Source organism: Diabrotica undecimpunctata, chromosome 7 (genome assembly GCF_040954645.1).
Source record: "Diabrotica undecimpunctata isolate CICGRU chromosome 7, icDiaUnde3, whole genome shotgun sequence".
NCBI lineage: Eukaryota > Metazoa > Arthropoda > Insecta > Coleoptera > Chrysomelidae > Diabrotica > Diabrotica undecimpunctata.
The window spans coordinates 138360000-138380361 of NC_092809.1; the positions used below are offsets into that span (position 1 = coordinate 138360000).

At 31.3% G+C, this 20362-nt stretch overlaps 1 protein-coding gene and 1 long non-coding RNA gene across 3 annotated transcripts in view; one reads left to right on the top strand and one right to left on the bottom strand.

Annotated features, from left to right (window-relative positions):
• The window catches only part of LOC140445296 (uncharacterized), a 381672-nt gene that overhangs the window by 34772 nt on the left and 326538 nt on the right, over positions 1-20362 (top strand). The gene's annotated exons all lie outside the window — the stretch shown is intronic.
• On the bottom strand, positions 1252-18452 carry LOC140445907 (UDP-glycosyltransferase UGT5-like). 2 transcript variants are annotated; one of them, XM_072538335.1, is made up of 4 exons: positions 17584-18452; positions 10165-10384; positions 5819-6041; positions 1252-1754 (listed from the first exon to the last, which is right to left on the bottom strand). In XM_072538335.1, the coding sequence occupies exons 1-4, from the start codon at positions 18400-18402 to the stop codon at positions 1451-1453; spliced, it is 1566 nt and encodes a 521-aa protein (XP_072394436.1). In that variant the 5' UTR covers positions 18403-18452; the 3' UTR covers positions 1252-1450. The 2 variants fall into 2 exon arrangements, with proteins under 2 accessions (XP_072394436.1, XP_072394434.1); XM_072538333.1 differs by lacking the exon at positions 17584-18452 and adding an exon at positions 13046-13978 and having other exon boundaries at positions 1265-1754.

Genomic DNA, 20362 nt, shown 5'->3' on the forward strand with positions numbered 1-20362 from the left:
TAAATGTATCGCGTCCCGAATTCTCACTCTATCAAACGCTTTCTTCAAATCTATCAGACACATATATGCTGGTTTGTTGTATTCCAGCGACTTTTCTTAAAAAAAAAACTTTTCTTTTATTTGTTTTATTACAAAAACTGCATCCGTGCATGATCTTCCTGTCCGAAATCCTTGCTGTTCCTCTTGCAGAGATATTCGTTCGTTTATTTTTGTCGCTATTATTCTTGTTGTCAATTTGAGTGTTGTATTTAATAGATTTATTGCTCGATAATTATTGAGGTCTTTCTTATCTCCTTTTTTGAGGAACATCACAATGATCGCTCTCCTCCATTCATCTGCTATTCTGTTCGTGGTGATTATTTTATTAATAAGAAGTTGCAGTTGTTGTACAAGATGACCACCTTCATATTTTAAGAGTTCATTTGGTATTTGATCTTCTCCTGGTGACTTTCTGTTTTTTTAATTTGGTTATTCCTTCTTTCACATCGTTTTGGGAGATTTCGGTCTTTTCCTCAGTTATTATATTTGGCGTTTCTAGTATAAAATAAATTTATAACTGATTCAATTAATTAAATACTCTGCAAAAAAAATTTTAGGATGTTATACCAAATATAAAATATAAAATTCTGATTTTTCCGTTAGTTCTAATTCATTAAAGATGATGATCTGACTAGCTCTTAACTCATTAGTGATAGTATGTTCATTTCTATATTAATGACTTTTTTTTACATTGGTATTGGTAACATGACTATTGATACTTCTTTTCATTGTACTATGTGATCATTATCCCATGTAGCATATCTAAGATATGTCAAAGTTACATATCAGTATTTTATAAATACAGTTCTTTGATGGCTAATGTGTGGGTTGTTTTAAATGTCAATACAGCCCAATGAAAAGATGTATCAATATGTACTTTACAGTCTTATTTCTCCTTGTATTTTCTTCATTTTAGGATTTTCATAATATTGTAATCGCAAGTGAAAAAAGATTTAATAAAAAACGATGAATGAAGAGGGGTGGCGTACGTTCAAAGATGATGAATAATCTTGATTCATCAGATAGACAGAACGGTTGAATTTTTTTTTGTTCAAGTACTATTCTTTAATTATAAAATATTTACACCATAATGGTACTTAGTTAGGTTTACTTTACGTAGATCCGGGATAGTATTGCCTACTGTCAAAAATAATTCATTAAATTTAAGTTCATTAAATAAAATACGAGACCTTTATTATAAGACATATAAAAATTTACAGCACATTATAATAAGAAATATAAGTAAGGTTATATTTATTTTTGTTACAATAGAAACAATATTTGATAAAATTCAAATATTAAAAAAAGCAAAGTATACAAAAATAAATATATTAAACATGACAAGGTAATAAACAATACACATTTTTTAATTAATATAAATTAAAAATACGGATTTACATTATGATCTTTTTCAGTTGTTCTTTTTTATTCTTTTGTTATTATTTTTGTCAACATTTTTATTACAATATACAAGCTTTTTAAGTGCTTTGAATGCATAACAAATAATTTTAACGAAAACGTACACAATCAAAAGAAGTGTAGCTATAACGTCCAAACAGTAGTATTGATAAAAGGGTACATCCACATCGGTAACTCTTAAATGCTTTGCTCCTTTATGTCTAATAACATATTCAATCCACCACACAGCTTTTTCAACTCCTGTCATTGGTGTGTCAAGTAGTAATTCTGCAATTTTGATGATGTTTTGCTTGTAGCTAAAACAGAACAAAAATTCTTTCAAGACAATCAAAACGTAGTTAAAAAAATATTTTTTTATTTAAGTAATTGCATTAATCATTTAGGTTGTTAGTGATAATACAAGACAAAGACAATGAATGGTTAAGTGCTATAATTGGTCTGTACTTTTGTATGAATCAGAAATGTGAAGACTAGAAGTATCAAGCATAACAGATATCAACAAAATGGAAGCATTCGAAATGTGGATTCACGGACGGATGCTGAAGATACCTTAAACAGCGAGAAAAATGAATGAGGAAGTACTAAGGAGGGCCAATAAAGGTAAAGAATTGTGAAACGTCGTTAAACAATGTAAAATGTTATAAAAATAAAAATAAACTTTTTAATTTTTTTTTTTTTTTTTTTAATTATGTAAAAAGTAAGAAGACTGCATACTTGGGGCACATTATACGAGGAGAACGATACACTTTTCAGCAACTGATACTCGAAGGGAAAATAGAGGGTAGGAGAGGTCTCGGACGTAAAAAAATGTCATGGCTGCGCAATATTCGACAATGGACAGGAATCCACAGCTATGAAATGCTTCGCAATGCTGCTAAAAACAGAATTATTTAATCCAGAACATTTAACATCTCACCTGACAAGACGATGTACGGTGGACGCCTACGCAGAAATGCATGGCACCTTAAGAAGAAGAAGAATGTAAAATGTATTATCTAGGACATTGAAAAAAAATTGATATAGAATATTACAATTGATCGTTAAAGGCAAAATAGAAGGTTATATAAAGAAAAGTAATTAAACTGTCGTGAAAAGTTAATTAAACTACCGTAAATATTAATTATTTCGTGTTGAATCGATGGGTTTTGAGTTTTATATTTGAACCATTCTACGAAATATGAGGAGCACTGAAAAATGTTTTGCTGATATGGTGTTTGATGGTTCTTTTTTGATTAGATGGTTATGTGTTAACCTAATATAACCAAATCTGAGTCTTGTTAATATTACCTGGGAGTAACAAATTTTTTAGTAATTGATCCATAGGCAAAATAAGAATTTATTATCTTTTAAAGTTCGTATCAGGTTTCGTATAAGATAATGATATTCTGTAGGATAGTTGACGAAATTAATTTTTAATTAAACTAACAATAGGATTGTAACTGTATATCTTGGATATAAACTGAATCTGTAGTTATATTAAATTTGATAGTCTATACCATTATCTTCTTTAGCTAGTCTATAATAATTTCTGAACATAGGTCTCTTTCATTTCTTTCAACTGATTTCTATCCTGCGCGAATCGTATGTACTGTTGACCTGCTATTTCTCTTATGTCGTCAAATCTCCTCTTTTCAGAACGCCTCACACTTCTCTTCATCGTTCTTAGACACCATTGTGACTGCTACACCGCCACTGCATCCAGTTATGTCTTTTATAATATGTGTAACTTTTGTTCGTATTTTCAAATTAAAATTGATTGCATATAATGGCATCCCAGGAATGTACCTCGACAATTGATATAGATGTAGATTAGAATCTACGATTCTAATTTAGATTTGAATTTATTCGATTAGAATCTAATCAAAATTTTACGATTAGAAGAATTTTGTTTCTAACAAAAAACGACATTAAAAATGATATTGCAATGGAATGAATGAGTTAAAACCTCCAATACTTATATATAGAAGACTGGATAGAAGAAGAAGGAGAGGTCGGTCTAAAGCAAACGTTTAAATACTATGTAGAAGAAAACTTATATTAAAAGTATTTCTCGTAAACTAGATAACCAAAGAATGTGAAATTGTAAAAATTGATGTGGGGAAAGATTAAGCATTACAAAAAACTGTTGAATCAAGGATAATAATAATGACGATGATTAAAGATATATAATTTTTTACAAATATCTTCAGAATGCCTTTCAACTAAACTCTAGATGCTTTGTTAAAAACTTTAGATGAATGTTTCTTCTAGTTGTCTAGATTCAAAATCTATTTCTTTACTGCTTAAATTTACTGTTTATTTTCATTTTAAACAGGAACATCGAGTGTTTATTTAATATCGTAAACAGTGTGTCAATTTTAAAATTTACAATGGGCTATATCTCACGAACAAAAGCTGATATCGAAAAATGCTTAAAACCGTTTCTAGAATAGTAAGAGGGGACTAAAATGACATGAAAGAGAACTCACCCCCATCAACCCCCTAGGCCCCACCCACCAAAACCAAAAAAGTTTTGCAAATTGCAAACCCCTACTTGTGATACATCATTGAAAAAACTGTAAAAAATGCTATCCAATGGTATAAATAATAATTCTACAGGGTGTTAATATCAGCCGGCTTACTATGACTTTTGTATTTATATTGCTATCTCCCGGACTATTATTTTTATTGATCAGTGCCGGTCGGAATTTTTTTTGTTAAATAAAAACTTAATTTGCGGTTTTTGCAAAACAAGTTGAAGACATTTGTTTTTTGGCTTCTGTCAGATTCAATAATTTTTGGTTTATTTGAGAATTTTAAATGTCATTAGTTTTCATCATTTGTACGATCGGTACTGTCATTCAGCTGTTGTTCAGATGGTTTACAGTATACCTGAACGCGTGGAAATCATTTTCATATTTGCCTCCCAGAACCAGTGTTTTTATGAACAGCTCAAATATTTCATGAAAGGCATCCGAACAAAAATGTAAGTCACGTGTACGCCTGCGATTTAAATGAAAAGTTTAAAGAAACGGAATCAGTGCAAAGTAAAAAAAGTGATGCCCCAAGATTACTAAATGAAGCATCCCAAATTAAGATCTTTGGAAGTTTTGAAATAGAGCCTACTGCATCAACACGTCAAGTATCTGCAATGACAGAACTTTCACATGAGTCGGTTAGAAAGGTGTTGAAATTACATAAGTTTCACCCGTACAAAACACAAATTCTTCAAGAACTAGGCGATGATGATCCAGACCGACGAATTGATTTTTATAAACTCATGACTGAAAGAATTCACGTTAAACCAAGAATGTTAAAAAGTATTCGTTTCATTGACAAATGTACTTTTATGCTGAATGGTAATATAAATAAACAAAACTGGCAGTACTGGAGTGATGCGAACCCGCATCGATTCAAAATAGGTCACACTCAATATCGTGAAAAAATGGATGTTTGGGCAGGAATATTAGGCGATGCTATAATTGGCCCCTTGTTCATACCAGACAATTTAAGTGGCGATATTTATCTCGATATGCTGGAAAACACCATCGAACCTTTAATTGTGCATGAATTAGAAAACCAAAGGGACGATCAAGGCAACCTAGCTCTAGATGAAGATTTACTGCACTTCTAACAAGATGGAGCACCTCCTCACTGTGCAGCTCCAGTTAGGCACTGGTTGGATACTAATTATCCGAACAAATGGATTGGAAGGAGAGGTCCTATTCACTGGCCACCAAGGTCACCAGACTTACCGCCACTTGACTTTTTTCTATGGGGTTACCTAAAGTCAGTTGTTTATTAAACTCAACCTGCGGCACTTGGGGAATTGCGAGAAAGAATTACGCAAGCATGTCGCGCTATTACTAGAACAACATTTGCCAAAGTTCGTGCAGAATTTGAAAATAGGCTGTATTATTGTTTACAAAACAATGGAACCCACTTTGAACATTTACTTGATTAACATTTTTAATAAATTTGTAGTTTAACAAAAATCTCATTTTCCATTTAAGCCAAGGTTCACAATTATTGCTTTACCCTGTATAATTATTATTTATACCATTGAATATAATTTTTTATAGTCTTTTCAATGATTTATAACAAGTAGGGGTTAGCAATTTAAACAACATTTTTAGTTGCGGTGGGTGGGGCCTAGGGGGTTGAGGGGGGTGAGTTTTCTTTCATGTCATTTTCGTTCCCTCTTACTATCCTAGAAACGGTTTCAAGCATTTTTCGATATCAGCTTTTGTTGAATTACTGTATATCACTGTATTGTATACCCCTTTTAAAATTGTTCAGGGTTAAGTTACTTTTTACAGTGCTGTTTAATTTAGAAATTTTTGACTAATATATGCATAAAAATATACATTAGTTATCTCACCTAGGATTAGTAATGACTTCAGTTATAGCACTTTTAAAAAATTCTTTGTCGGGTAATGGTTTATGTGGTACGATTTTTGCTATTCCTTTTAGTTCCATTCGTTTTGCGTTTGCTTCCTGATCACCGTACATTGGCAACATAACCATGGGAACGTGGTTTACGACAGCCTCTTCCAGCGATTGCATTCCACATTGGGTCACAAATACTTTAATGTTAGGATGTCCTAAAATAAAAAAAGAAACTTTAGTACCTATATTTATTTCATAGTTTATGAAAATCATAAAAATAGAGACAATAAACATAGAGCATAATTTGATCTCTAGTCAGAATAGACGATAAAATCAGTGAGAATGCTACAGAGGTATTAACTTGTTAAATACTACATTGAAAACCTCAACTAAATTTTTTCAGAAATGAATAAATTCAAGGATAAGCTTAGCAGATGAACATCAGGGTTATTGTACTAGAAGATCTTATATGGATGTAGTATTTAGCATAAAGCAAATTATCAAGAGATCATCACAGTATAATAGACCACAGTATCTATGTCTTATATATTCAACAGTAGTACTAAGAAATCTTCTTCTTTTAAATCCGTGACCATTATTGATCGTTTGATATCATATTGGCTACCATATTCGCTATCTTGACTTTATTGACAGCAGCTCTAAATAATGATGTAGTCGATTTTCCGTACCATTAAGACTTTCCCTGAATATTCAGATGTAAAAGTTCATATCTTTTAGGGTGTCTCGTACAATTAAGCTGTTTTCAATATTTCTATCATTTTGGTATATCAGAACTTGGATACTGAACAAGGCTTCTCTCTTACCCAAACCACTCCTAAATCCAAATTGAATATTACTAATTCTTTCTTCTAATATCCCGTATATTCTACTATGTATTGTCCGCAGTATGATCTTCAAAACGTGCCTCATCACACATCACATTGTCTGATAACCACTGCATGTCTTTGCACGATGTTTCTTGGGCATTGTGACAAGTGTCGACTTAAGCCAATCAGTTGTTAATATCCCAGTATCATAAATTCTATTAAAGAGACTACACAGTGCTTTAATTCCATTTTCTCCCAAAAACTTTAGTATTTCAGCACTTACTTCATCGGAGTAAAGTGCTTTTCCATTCTTTTGCCGTTTGTATTACACATGTAACCTCACTTTCTGTTATAGATGGACCTGTTATAGCAATCGGTGTATAGTGTTCTACTCTTTCATCTTTAAATAATTTAGAAATGATGTTTCTTCATTTTTTACATTCTTTTCGTTCATTACATTCTTTACTATGAATTTGTGTTTTCGCATCTCTTATTTTCTGCCTGATTATTGCGTGAATCCTCTTGTATTCATTTTTATCTTTATTATTGAATTCTCTTCCCGGAATATTCTTAGCACCCCTGCTCCATTTAAGGAGCGCTTGTACTCTTTACCGTTGTATTTATCAGCCATTTCCATGATTGTTTCCTAGAAAAGTTGAAGTCTCGGTGGTTTCTCGTTACCTTCCTAAAGTGTGTAGTAAGTAGTAAAAGGAAAAGAGGGCAGACGGTGACCCATCTGCCCTCAGAAACCTAATAGCCATTCGGGACCAGAAGATACGAGAGTTAGCCAAGAGAGGCTAATAAGACAGACTAAAAACATTTCACTCAAGACAAGTTAAAAATAAGTAAAATATGAAGGCCCTTATGATCCGCCAGGTGCGTTTCATAAGAGTATGACTATTGATACACCTTGTGGTCCCGCTGATACCTCGGTATGTCGACTACAGACTGTATGGCTCGTCTATCATGCCATATCATGGGGCATAAAGTGCCCGTGATTTTTACAATGTGGAAATCCCAGCTCCATGGCTCGACCACGCAAATACATAATAAGACTCAAATATGTAATTCATATGTTATATGGTAGAAAGGCTCCCTCAAATCTAAACACTGTTGAAAATATCTACTATAACAGCAAGATATATGTCATAATATATGGACAACTTACTAGGGGCATGGTCAACGGAATACAGTAGGTGACGCAATAAACTTTTTTCTCTTTAATTTTATTATGAGTGAAGTCATAAAGCGTCAACAAAGAAAGAAGATACAGAATGAGAAACAAAGAAATCAAAATACACTGTTACGCAGACAGTCTACACATACTAGTCCATAGATTCAATACAATGACAAAAGAATTTATATGTTGATCTCAACTCAAAAAACTAAAGTTAAAGCTATGAAGACGTAAAGAGAGATCAAGTACAAAAAGAAGACTGAAAGGACGCCTCCATAACACTATGATGAAACTGGCATGTTTACACAAGGAATTTATAAAGCCAGTATAAGCTCAATAGTGGTATATGCATTAGAACCAAGACCGAATCAGTTAATTAATCAGTATAATTAGTTAAAAAAGGAAGAAAATAACATGTTCCTTAAAAATAGCTTCTAATTTAAATTTGTTCTAGTTCAAACCAAAAATGATGAATAAATTATAAAATAAATACATATTGTACTTGGCGTTTCGGCTTCCAGATCGTAAACACTATCCGTTTTATAAAACATTTTCCAAATTGAATGCATGAATGATAAATAAAACTTTTGAATTTTTTTAGAAATATAATACATTTGAGTGGAAACTAAAGGTTCAATATCTATCTCTTACACTAGATAATAAACTTTATTATATTAATTATATAATTATAATTATAAACTTTTATAATTAAACCATTTGCAGTTACAGAATCGAAAAATGGTACAATAACTCAAACTATTATTGTATATTATAAATTTGTCTCAACTTTTGTTGAGACAAATTTTTATTATTTTAAAAAGTAAATTGTTTTATGCCTTACAAAAATAGATCCTTATTTAGTAGAAATTTCTAGATTGTAGAAGTTGTATGATGAAGTAGAAGCCAGGGATGATTTAGAACAGAAATGCTTTTGTGGCGAAGAAGAAGACATCTCTGAAACATTACACCATGAAAGTGACACAAAAGAAGAGTTAGATTTTGAAGACACTCCAGAAATTTCCGCTTACACTAGTATCTGCGGTGGTCGCTATATAGGTATATAGGTAATATAGGTAATAATAGGCATCTTTATTATACAGCAAAATATGGTACCATAAAATGGAATAAACATGTGCCAAATCAGCAAGTGCGAACTCAAAGTCACAATATAATTTCACATTTGCCTAGTCCCAAAGTAAGTGCGAAAAATTCTAGGTCACCTACACAAACTTTTCAATCTTTTTTTGACGATCATATGATGAACATAATGGTTGAAAATACCAATATTACACAGACTCTTATGACGTCAAATTGACGAACAGAACAGAAATAAAAGTTGTCTTTGGCTTACTGATTTTAGGTGGAGTTTTAAAAGCAGTAATGCCGGTCAGAACGGCGCAGAACTGCCTCCACCATTCCCACTAGCCTCACTGGGTAGTAGGAATGGTGGAGGCAGTAACCAAGACAAAGACAGGCGACACAGTTTATAATAGCCAAAGCTTACGGCAAACCTAATAAGCAAAGATAGGAAAACAGTCAAAGCCATAGTAGGTACGGCACTGTAACATAAATATGCAGTTGAAGCTGATGAGATTGGCAGATGATGACCTATTCAGATTCTGTCACCTAAAAGAAGAAACAGCAAAGCATATTTTATAGCAGTGTGACAGCCTGGAAATGTGAAGAAAAGCCACCGGCAAAGAGCTACATAAAAGGTTCAATCTCGAAGTTATTAGACCTTTTAAAAAGGATCAGGCTAAAGTAGATCTGAAAAGGTCGCAGTGGAATGGGATAAAAGCCATCACAATTGAATCTATTTATCTATCTAAAGATTGTCTTAGTTTACAAAAATGATGACGCAATATAATAGGAATACTTACAGGTCAGTGTAGATTGAAAAAGAACTAAAGAAGTTAGGAGAGTTGATATTCTAATATAGTAGCTATGGCAGAATGAAAATTCTGTAGGGTAGAGGATCAAACTTCTATATAAATACTCCTAAACTGCTGTCGACAACTTCCAACGACTAATAACACATAAGATAAATATAGAGTATTTTCCTACCACTAGATATACTAAACTTCTTGGGAAAAAGAGAACTGTCTGAACTGCTGTAATCACTAGGAATCCATCAGAGAAGGCACGAAAAGAAATAGTTTATTATAGGTTGCAATGCTCATAACAGATCTTATGAGGCCCAATTTAAATTTTCTCCTAAAAGTATTTACTAATTATATCATTTATTGGGAAAGAGCATAATTTTTTACATAAAACGCCACCGTATCAAATCAATAAATATTTAAATTAATTAATTAAGAATAAACAATATCTTACTTAATACATCCTGCTGAGGAACCCAAGAGACAAGTTTGATATTTTTCGGTACAGCGACACCTTCATCTTCAAACTTCCACAAAACCTTATAGGGTAATTCACTAAGAGCTTCCATAATGATCTTTATTTTCTTCTCCCCCATAAACGCACTTTTGGTGTTCGATCCTAAACTGAAGTAAACGCATCCTTCTGTGGCACTATCGAGAAAGTCTTGTAGATCCTTAAATTGATAGAAAATTGTAATTCGACGCTACTAAATGTAAGATATTTATGTTTAAAGAATAAGAAGAATTGCGTGTTGTTATTTTTGTATTTCTGTGTTTAGTTGAAAATAGGTAGTGTCATTTGTCAAGTTACTATGTATTTGAGGACATAACCTCTATAATGTAATTAATTAGAGAGCTTTGTAAAAGGCACATGTTTTGTAAAACGTTCTTTTGAAATATATGTTTATTTGAGCCATCTACCATTTATTATTGCCAGTTATTACTACATAACACTAAATAAATAAATTAATTTATAATAATAAGTAGTTTTCTTTATCGAAACGTTTTAGTAGTAAATCAAAGAGCTCTAAGTAAGATCGGCAAACATTCCATCAGGAATGAAAGGCCTTGATGATGATGATGTTTACGAGAAAAGTGATTCACAGATACTCAGACTATTTTGACATTCAAGATTCCCTGAGTTGACCCCTTTAGATTATTTATTATGGGCTGATTTAAAACAAAAAGGGGCAGTTTTCTGCATCGCCTGCCGAACTTTATCAAAGCTTGCTAGATTATTGTGTTGATTTATGGTAATATTCTTCTTTTTCTATAGTTGTTTCTAGTTACTTTTTCCCATTTTCTAATTGTTTTGATTTTTCTATCCTTATCTCGATATAGTGCTTAATTTCTTTATGATTTTTAGTTATTAAAATTTATTTATATTTAGTTACGCTGTTACTAGTTTACGCAGTGTCCCGAATTCGGCATATTTTTCAGGTTTAAAATTATCCATTCTTGTACCAATCAATTACCGATATTCAACAAGGAAAAAAATGGAACAAGACAAATTGTAAATTAGAAGAGTGTCTTTGTATCCATTCTTAGATTATTCAAATTGTAGTTCAAAATCACCGTGTTCTTTACCGTGTTTATCATTACCACCTGCGTGACTATTTTATCTCCCCGATAAGATATTACGTTTAAGAATGAATTACATACAGAAAAAATATCAATCAAATATTATCAATTAAGATTAAATAGTTTACTTTATTTTTTTTATAATTGTTATCTGATACTTCAACCAGTAAGTTTTAATGTTGAAGTGACCTGGATTTGGAGTCGACTCATAAAAATAAACTGATACAATATGTTGGTTATTTTACATTATCAGAGTTAAGAAATACGAATCTCATTTCATCTAAACTGAAAAATCACTCATTGCAGATACCATGTTAGAGTATCTTCTAAGACTTTCCTTAAATATCTGGATGTTATGAGGGGTACCGATTTTCTTATGGTATTATGGAGATTTTTCTCAAAAATTATTTTAAACTATCTAGGATTTTCTTCACAATGACACGATAGTATCGTCGATGAGAAGTAGAGTATGAATACTGTCCATTTTCCATGTCTCCTTGTCTGTATCTCAAGATCTCTGTACTTAGTAATCTTACCGTTTTATTTAACACGCAGGTTATTGTTGTTAGTTATAGCCATATTAATTAGTGTTATTTATCTAGGTAGTTTATCAACGAGTATGAGATCTGGTTTACTATATAGTCTAAATACGGTGCAATGGCTATTTGCACTTTCGAAGCTACCGAACGGAATAATTCGACAGATGTTATTCCAAACCATTCAAGAAGATTTCGCAGTTAAAAAATTGTTCTTCGTACCACGTTTATTTATCCTACGATATTTCCGTGCATTACAAGCTATAATCTATTTTTATACTCAAAAAATATTTATATTCAGAAAAAATTTATAGATAAAATTTTTTTTTGAAATTTTAAAAAAATTCAAGTTAGAGCAATTGCATATGTCGCTCTGATGAGATCTAATGAGGTTGAAATACGTATAAGTGGCTTGCAGATGCCTTGCATCGAAATTAAATCTAATACCGTCTTTCTGTTTTAGTTCTTTACTCGTATTCGAGTACCAGAAACTAAATTCACTAAGAATTTTTGCCACAATAAATGGCATTTTGACTCCCTTGTCGACTAACTCATTAATCTGCCTGCTTTGCAAGTTTTAAAAAGAACAGTGGTAAAATTTTGAATTTAGTTTCGCCAAGTAGGAAATCTTGGGATTCCTACTGTTGTTCAAATTTTTTTATATATTTTTTTAAGTTTTGACCTATAGTAGGTACCTTTACAAATTTGGCCTAGAATTTTACGTATAATCTAAAAATGCAATAATATACAGGGTGTTTATTTAAAATACCAAAATTTTTGTTCATTTTCGATAAACCGGAAATGGTAATTCTGTCAAAATATTTTGTTTAAGTTAGTCATAACTTTTAATGTCCAACAACCAATTTTCATAAATAATATAGTATATGTAGTTTCCGCTATGTATATATAGTATAAGCTTGTCTAGAAACACATGTATATCTAATCATATATTTTCTATAATTAAAAAATAAAAAATATCGGAATTTGTTTATTACTCAACCAGATATTAGAAATAGAAATGAGTTGTGTCTGATCTTTCTTTTTATAACAGAGTGTCAGTTTCAAAAATAGTATTTAGCGAAAAAAACGGAATACCCCAATTAAACGTATATTTATAGGTTATACCATGAGCAATGCAATAGGCGGTCAATAAATTGACGATTTTTGACAAAAGAGAGGAAATTGAATATCACAAATGAGATAAAGTAGAAAACTTACCTTTGGTAACTGTTTTGGCGAAGAAATATGAATACCTCCCCCGAAAGTAATAACATTTGGTGCCAGAGGTCTGACGTTGTTGAGTATAGGATTGATATTTAACATTAATAAATCCGCTTTAGTATAGAACTCTTCAGGATCCCTTACACTATCTCCAAAATACTTCTGTAGAACTTTCAGCCGATTGGGATTAGCCACGGAAACTTTATAAACATAATACAATTGTTTATAGATGAAGCTAACTATTCTTTCGCTGAAACTCAACTTTCCTTCAAGAAATGGTAAAAACATATCGGGATGAGCAGTTGGATTTGCAGGGTTGCCAAAATAGCTGTGTAGCAAGGCAGTGACTTCAAAAGAGGATATTAGTATGCCGGGACAATTGTACAGATCAGCCAATGCCAAAAATTCACCTATAATGTATTCAGTAATAACAACATCAAAGAGAGTTTCATTCTTTATGAGATGACTGTAGTGTGTTGAAAAGTGGATATCCAATTCGGCTTCTGCGATTTTGTGGATGATATCCAATATCTTAATATTCGAAGCGTTTGCCATTTGACTATACAAGTCCAACATTAGAGGATGTTTGTAGGAACTTTTCAGGCTTATTTCGGTAAGATTCGGTAAGGCAGGATCGTTCATTGGTTCTGCAGTAGCAAGTGTTACGTGATGGCCTCGCAAAGATAGTTCCTTCCATATTGGACGCAAACCGTACTGATGACTGATAGCTGGTGTTGGTATTATAACAAGTATTCTTGCAGCATCTATTTGTGTTAACGTAAAGATGAAGATTAATACTAAGATTTGCGTGAACATTATTATTATTAATTTAATTTACGTAAAAACCATTACACTACACTTTATATCAGCAGCTACTTCCGTGATCCAATTTTTTAACGCGACACACGGGCGAGACTAATTTTTTTTCGTTAAATTTTTTTTGATAACTAAGTACTTTATTCTCAAGTGTTTATTATATTTTATATATGTATTAAAAATAAACATACGTTAATACTTTATATCAATCAGCAAAACGTTTTGATTCAAATTTGTTTTTAGTCATTGCGCTTATTCTATGGTATTCTACTTTCTATTTAGCAAATAAAATATAATATTCACAATTCTGCTTCCTCTGGGATACCCATATTTATTTAAACTACTCTATGTCTATCATATAATATATGCAGGTTTTAACTTCATCTTTCTTTAATGTACATTTTAATTCTAAAATTAGGTCTACATCGACTTAAAGTATTTCTGAATTAAATAAGTCTTTTTCATGTATTATTTCATGTATTACTCTTTCCTCTGTTTTATTTTGTGGATTTTAATTAAACAGTTTTATATGCTTTACAAAGAATTTACAAAAAATGCGAAGAAGATATGGGTTCGGAACAATCTGGCTTTCGAAACGGTATGGGAACTCGAGAAGCTTTGTTCAGTCTCATTGTTCTCATGTAAAAGTGTCGGAATCAACAAAAAGATGTCTACTTGTGCTTTATAGATTATGATTGCTTTTGACAAAGTCAAACACGATCAGCTAATAGAATGCTTGCAAAAAAAGAATCAGGATCCAAACGACATTAATACAATACGTGAACTCTACTGGAACCAAAATGCCTCTGTCAGAACTGAATTGGGTGATACTGAAACCATAAACATTCAAAGAGAAGTTAGACAAGGTTGTATACTATCACCATTATTATTCAACTTGTACTCGGAGGACATCTGCACGTGCTCTAGATGAAGCACAAGAAGTAATAAAAGTCAACGGAAAAATCGTGAACAATATCAGGTATGCCGATGATACAGTACTGATTGCTGGTAGTGAAGAAGAACTACAAATTCTGTTAACCAAAGTAGTGCGATAAGGAGAACTATACGGCCTTAAGATGAATGTAATAAAAACCAAATCAATGGTAATTTCAAAAAAACACACACCAGTTATAAACATACTAGTCAACAACAATTTAGTTGAACAAATGAAAAAGTTTAAGTATCTAGGCTGTTGGATACATGAAACCTTAGACCAAGAACAAGAGGTTAAATGTAGAATAGAACAGGCAAGAAACACCATCTTAAAGATGCGACAGTTACTCACTACCCGTAATCTTGATTTGTCCCTACAATATCGCATGATAAAGTGTTATGTATATAGTATACTATTACACGGTGTGGAAACTTGGACGTTAACAGTCAGCTCGTTACGACGTTTAGAGAGCTTTGAGATGTGGGTATTTCGTCGTATGCTGAAAATTCCATGGACCGACCGCGCTAGAAATGAAGAAGTTTTAAGGCGTATGAATAGAGAACGTAAACTCACAGAAATTGTCAAGAAGCGTAAAGGTCGATTCTCACTATACGTTCCGTTTACTTTCCATACCCGTTCCGTATACCTCCCATTATTTTAAGCACAATTCTCAGTAGACGTCGCGTTTACTTACAATAAGTCTGGTTTTTCTCAATGAACTTTAAATTAGAGTGGAAACAACTTCCACGTTCAGTTGTGTAGACAAAAATTACTTTTTCTGAGTCATCCAGTATCACAGTTGCTAAGATTTTGCATTATACACATAAACAAACAAATAATTTAAAATTTACTTACCTGTGGCATCGAGTTCCTTGACAATAGCTGACCAAATATTGTCTTTAAATGAATTATCGCTATATTTTTTATTTGCAAAATCATATAAGGCATTATTTTGCCTGACAAGTTCTATCAATTTTTCGTCATTCATATTTATCTTAACAACTAAGACTGAACCGCGATGTAATAATATTCGCACTATCCATTCCATACCCGACACGTCGCAGCTTGTCGCAGAAAAAATACGTGGCCGGTAATCTTGAACGCGAGGCTTCGGGAATGGTAGGTAAACGGAACGGAAAGTGGGCATATACTATATGATTTGTGTTTAATAATATTTTATGTAAATGGAAAGCCACGGATATGGAAAGTAAACGGAACGTGTAGTGAGAATCGACCTTAAAACGTCTTATCCTGGACACATATCTAGACACGACATGTATAACTTCCTTTAGCTTATTATAGAAGGGAAAATAGAAGGCAGATGCGGCCCGGGTAGACGACAAATGACCTGGCTGCGCAACATCAAAGATTGGACAGGATTAGACTTTCAAAGTTTAATAAGGAAAGCCCAAAATAGGGAAGACTTTGCAGAGGTCATCGCCAACCTTCGCTAAGAAGACGGCACCTAAAGAAGAAGATATAATACTTTTTAAATTTTAATTTGTCTTTTTTTTCTCCATTTTTGGTATTAAAAGAGAATTAACGTCACTCTTTATTTTAATTATGCTGTTTTGCTTCAATAAACCTTTATCTAATGGTTTATGCAACTTAAATCTAATGTTTCCTGAGTGTGGACACTATACTTATACTTTGTTTGAAAATTATTAATAACACTGTTTATTAACAGTGTAATTTATTGCACTAGTAGATACTATTTATTTTATTAAATAGTTTGACAGCTGCATTTAATGTTTCTTTGTTTCAAAATCTATGACAGATTCTCATAAGGTATGTATTTATGAATATTAAAAAATTATTTAGCTGATCTTACTGGCAAATACAATTTAACTAATAATACATTTAGTAAAGAGAAGCGAACCTAAATTCATTTATTTGCTTAGTAGGATGCATTTTAAAATTGCTTGTTTATTTAATTTATTAATTAATTTATGGATATTGGTTACATTTATTAGTATGATAAATAATATATAATAACTCATTATATATAACATAATGAGTTATTAAAAATTCAGCTAATTTGTACTAGCATATATTTTGTTAATTTTGAGTATTTTGATTTATGGTTATAAAATTTAATTTTAATTTTTACAATTTTTGTTTGTTATATATCAGTATATACACAAAAAATTATTGATAACAAATCGACAAAAATATAAAATCTACGGTTCTCTAAATATCTACAAAAGAAGACATAATATATATATATATATATATATATATATATATATATATATATATATATATACATATATATATATATATATATATATATATACATATATATATATATATATATATATATATATATATATATATATATATATTATATATATATATATATATATATATATATATATATATATATATATATATAACCTCATCCAAAAAAGGTAGTAAAATTTTTTATAAAATACAATACTCATATACAGGATGTTCTAAAAAAAATTGTATTTGAAAATAGTGATGACTAAAGCTCAGATTATAGGCAAAATGCCTAATTTTTTGCCTATTGTAGGTGTTTTTTGCATATTTTGTCTTTTTTTTAATTGTATGGTACTACACATGATATTATTCGTACTACTATTACTAAACCGTTCTATAATAAAATTTTGGGTCAATAATAAAATAACATTGTTTAGTCGTAGTCATGATAACCACGATATAACGATGTAATGACATACGCGTCAAGAACTTTAAAATAGGCATTATACGTCCCAAAGCAAAATAGTGTAGTAGTGCTAGAAATAATTAAAAAGGTACTTACTTTTGGTAGTTGCTTGGATTTTGAAACATGGATTGCTCCTCCGAATGTGATAACATTAGGTCCAAGAGGTCTAGGTTCGTTGAGAATGGGATTAACGTTAAGTAAGAGTAAGTCAATATCTTTATAAAATTCCTCCGAAGACCGTACTTTATCTCCAAAATGTTTCTTTAAAATGCTAGTTCGCGTTGGATAGGAAACTAAAAGTTTGTATGCGTAGTATATTTGAACATATATAAAGCTAAACATTCGTTCTTTAAACGATAATTTGCCACTTGTAACAGCCAGATTAAAATCTGGATGGGCCACGGGATTGCTAGGATTCCCCACGTAACTGTGTATTAACGATGTTACATCAAAAGAGGAAACTAGAACTTTTGGGCACCCGTAAAGATCAGCAAATGCTAGTTGGTCAACTATAATATGTTCGGCAATGACAACATCAAAAAGACTTTCATTTCTGATTAGGTGTTTTAAATGAGTTGATAGCTGAAGGTCCAGAATAGTGTCACATAATTTGTTTATTAAATGCAACACTTCAAAGTTACTTGCCAATGCCATTTCTTTATAAAGACTTAATAATAGTGGATTTGTATACATATCTCCCATGTCAATTTCGTTAAGATTCACTAGTCTAGAGTCATTTACTATATTTGTCGTAGCTAAAGTCACATTGTGTCCCCTTAAAGATAGTTCTGTCCATAGCGGTCGTAAAGCTGATTGATGACTTATCGCGGGAGTTGGAATTATCACAAGAATTCTTGCAGAATCCGTTTGAATCACTACAGTAAGTAAGCATAAACACAAAACTTTTTGAAACATTTTATGATACACTCAAGCCTTATCTGTACGGGAACTATAACTAGTTTATTGAAAAGGAACTAATAGAAAATTATTTTATCTATATATTATAATCTATTATAATTTATCTATATGTTCTCTCTATTATCTACATATTAATCAAATTATGCACTTGTAATACACGACGTTTAAAGGATGCTATTGAAACTTGATTGTAATGACAAATTAGGAAACTGTATGTATTTCAGATTTAACAGTGCAGTTATAGAGAATGGTTTTACTAGGAATGGGTAAACGCAATAATTAAAAAAAAAATACAGTCAAGCAAAAATATAGCTAACAATTTTTTCGGATGGGATGGATTAGCGAGAAATTTGAACAGTAGCTAGGGAGTAGCCCAAGAAATAAAAGTTATATAGTGCCTATGTGTTCTTTTACCCTATAAAAGTGGATGCCAACGCTGCAGGAGATTGAAAACTTTTTTATAAAAAATAACCTTAACAATCGACAAAGCGACAAACTCCAAATATTCTTATACAAATCTTTGTACAAAAGATTCGTATAAAATAAGGACAGTTAAATAACAAAATATTAAAATAATTTTTATTTTCATAAATGTTATAGAACTCGAGGTATGACACCTTGGATAATCATACCTTTAATGACTTATTGGGCATCAGATTTTCTAACAAATGGTGTTTATTATGAGGTAAAAATACAAATTGCATTTTTTTGGTAAGAATTTTCGAATCTTTTTTTTCATCTTTGTGTATTTTGAAGTATTTGTGAATTAATTTAAGTATCCTACATACGGATCCCAATTTACGTGTTTATATATTGTATTGGAAAGAATTTAAGGTGTATATGCACTTACCAAGGTAAGAAAGGTGAGAGAAACATATTTAAAACGATATAGCAATATTAATAGGAGCAACATTGCCAGGTCGTCAAAATCAGAAAATCGTATACCGTTGTTCAACTGGTTGTATTTTACAGTACAGACTATCGTACTTATTATTATACTGGCTGATCCGACGAACTTCGTACTGTATTTCTTATAAACAATATTATTACTTTTTTGCGTTGCATAAATATAAAAAGATGATGGCTTTACGACACCAACGCCCGAATAATTAAATGAACACGGAAATCATTTCGCAAACTTCTGTTGGCTTTGTGATTTGTTTATTGTCATTGCAAAAGCCAAACGCACAAGAAATTGTAAACGTTTAAATTTAAAAAAATGTTTGGAGTAGATCACCTTAATTACTACGGATATGAAAAATATATTTTAACCGATTATCAGACATACCTAATATACATGTAAAATTTCATAAAAATTGGTCAAGCCTTTTCATAGGCGTATGGCAACTAACCAGTTGACACTAATATGGCTATTGAAAATAGAAGATGATGAAGTGGAGAAAATTAAGGGTTGTATGTATTTTTAGTGCCTCATTACGAAACAATAAAAATAATTTCTTTTTCAAAGAATAAAAAAAGATTGTTTTTGGTGGTCTACCCTTATCACTTACCTGTTTTTACATATACCGAATACACATATAAAATTTCATTTCAAAAGCATGTTCTGCCCTTTCGGATGAGTATGGCGACTAACACTGTGACACGAGAATTGTATATATATATATATATATATATATACTTATATGTATATGTATATATATTATATATATGTATATATATATATATATATATATATATATATATATATATATATATATATATATATATATATATATATATTGATATAAGGTTGAATGCTCGAATAAATGAACTTTGATAAAATAAAAGGCAGATATCGAGCACAGTTTATTAATTAAATCTTGGCCAAGTACTTCGTAAAAAACTCGAAGTTGATGGCTGATAAAACTTTTTATGTGATTAACGTTTTAGACTTACTTCGTCAATTTTGGCCTATCCAACAATCATAGAATGTTATAAACATAGAATTGTAGAGATA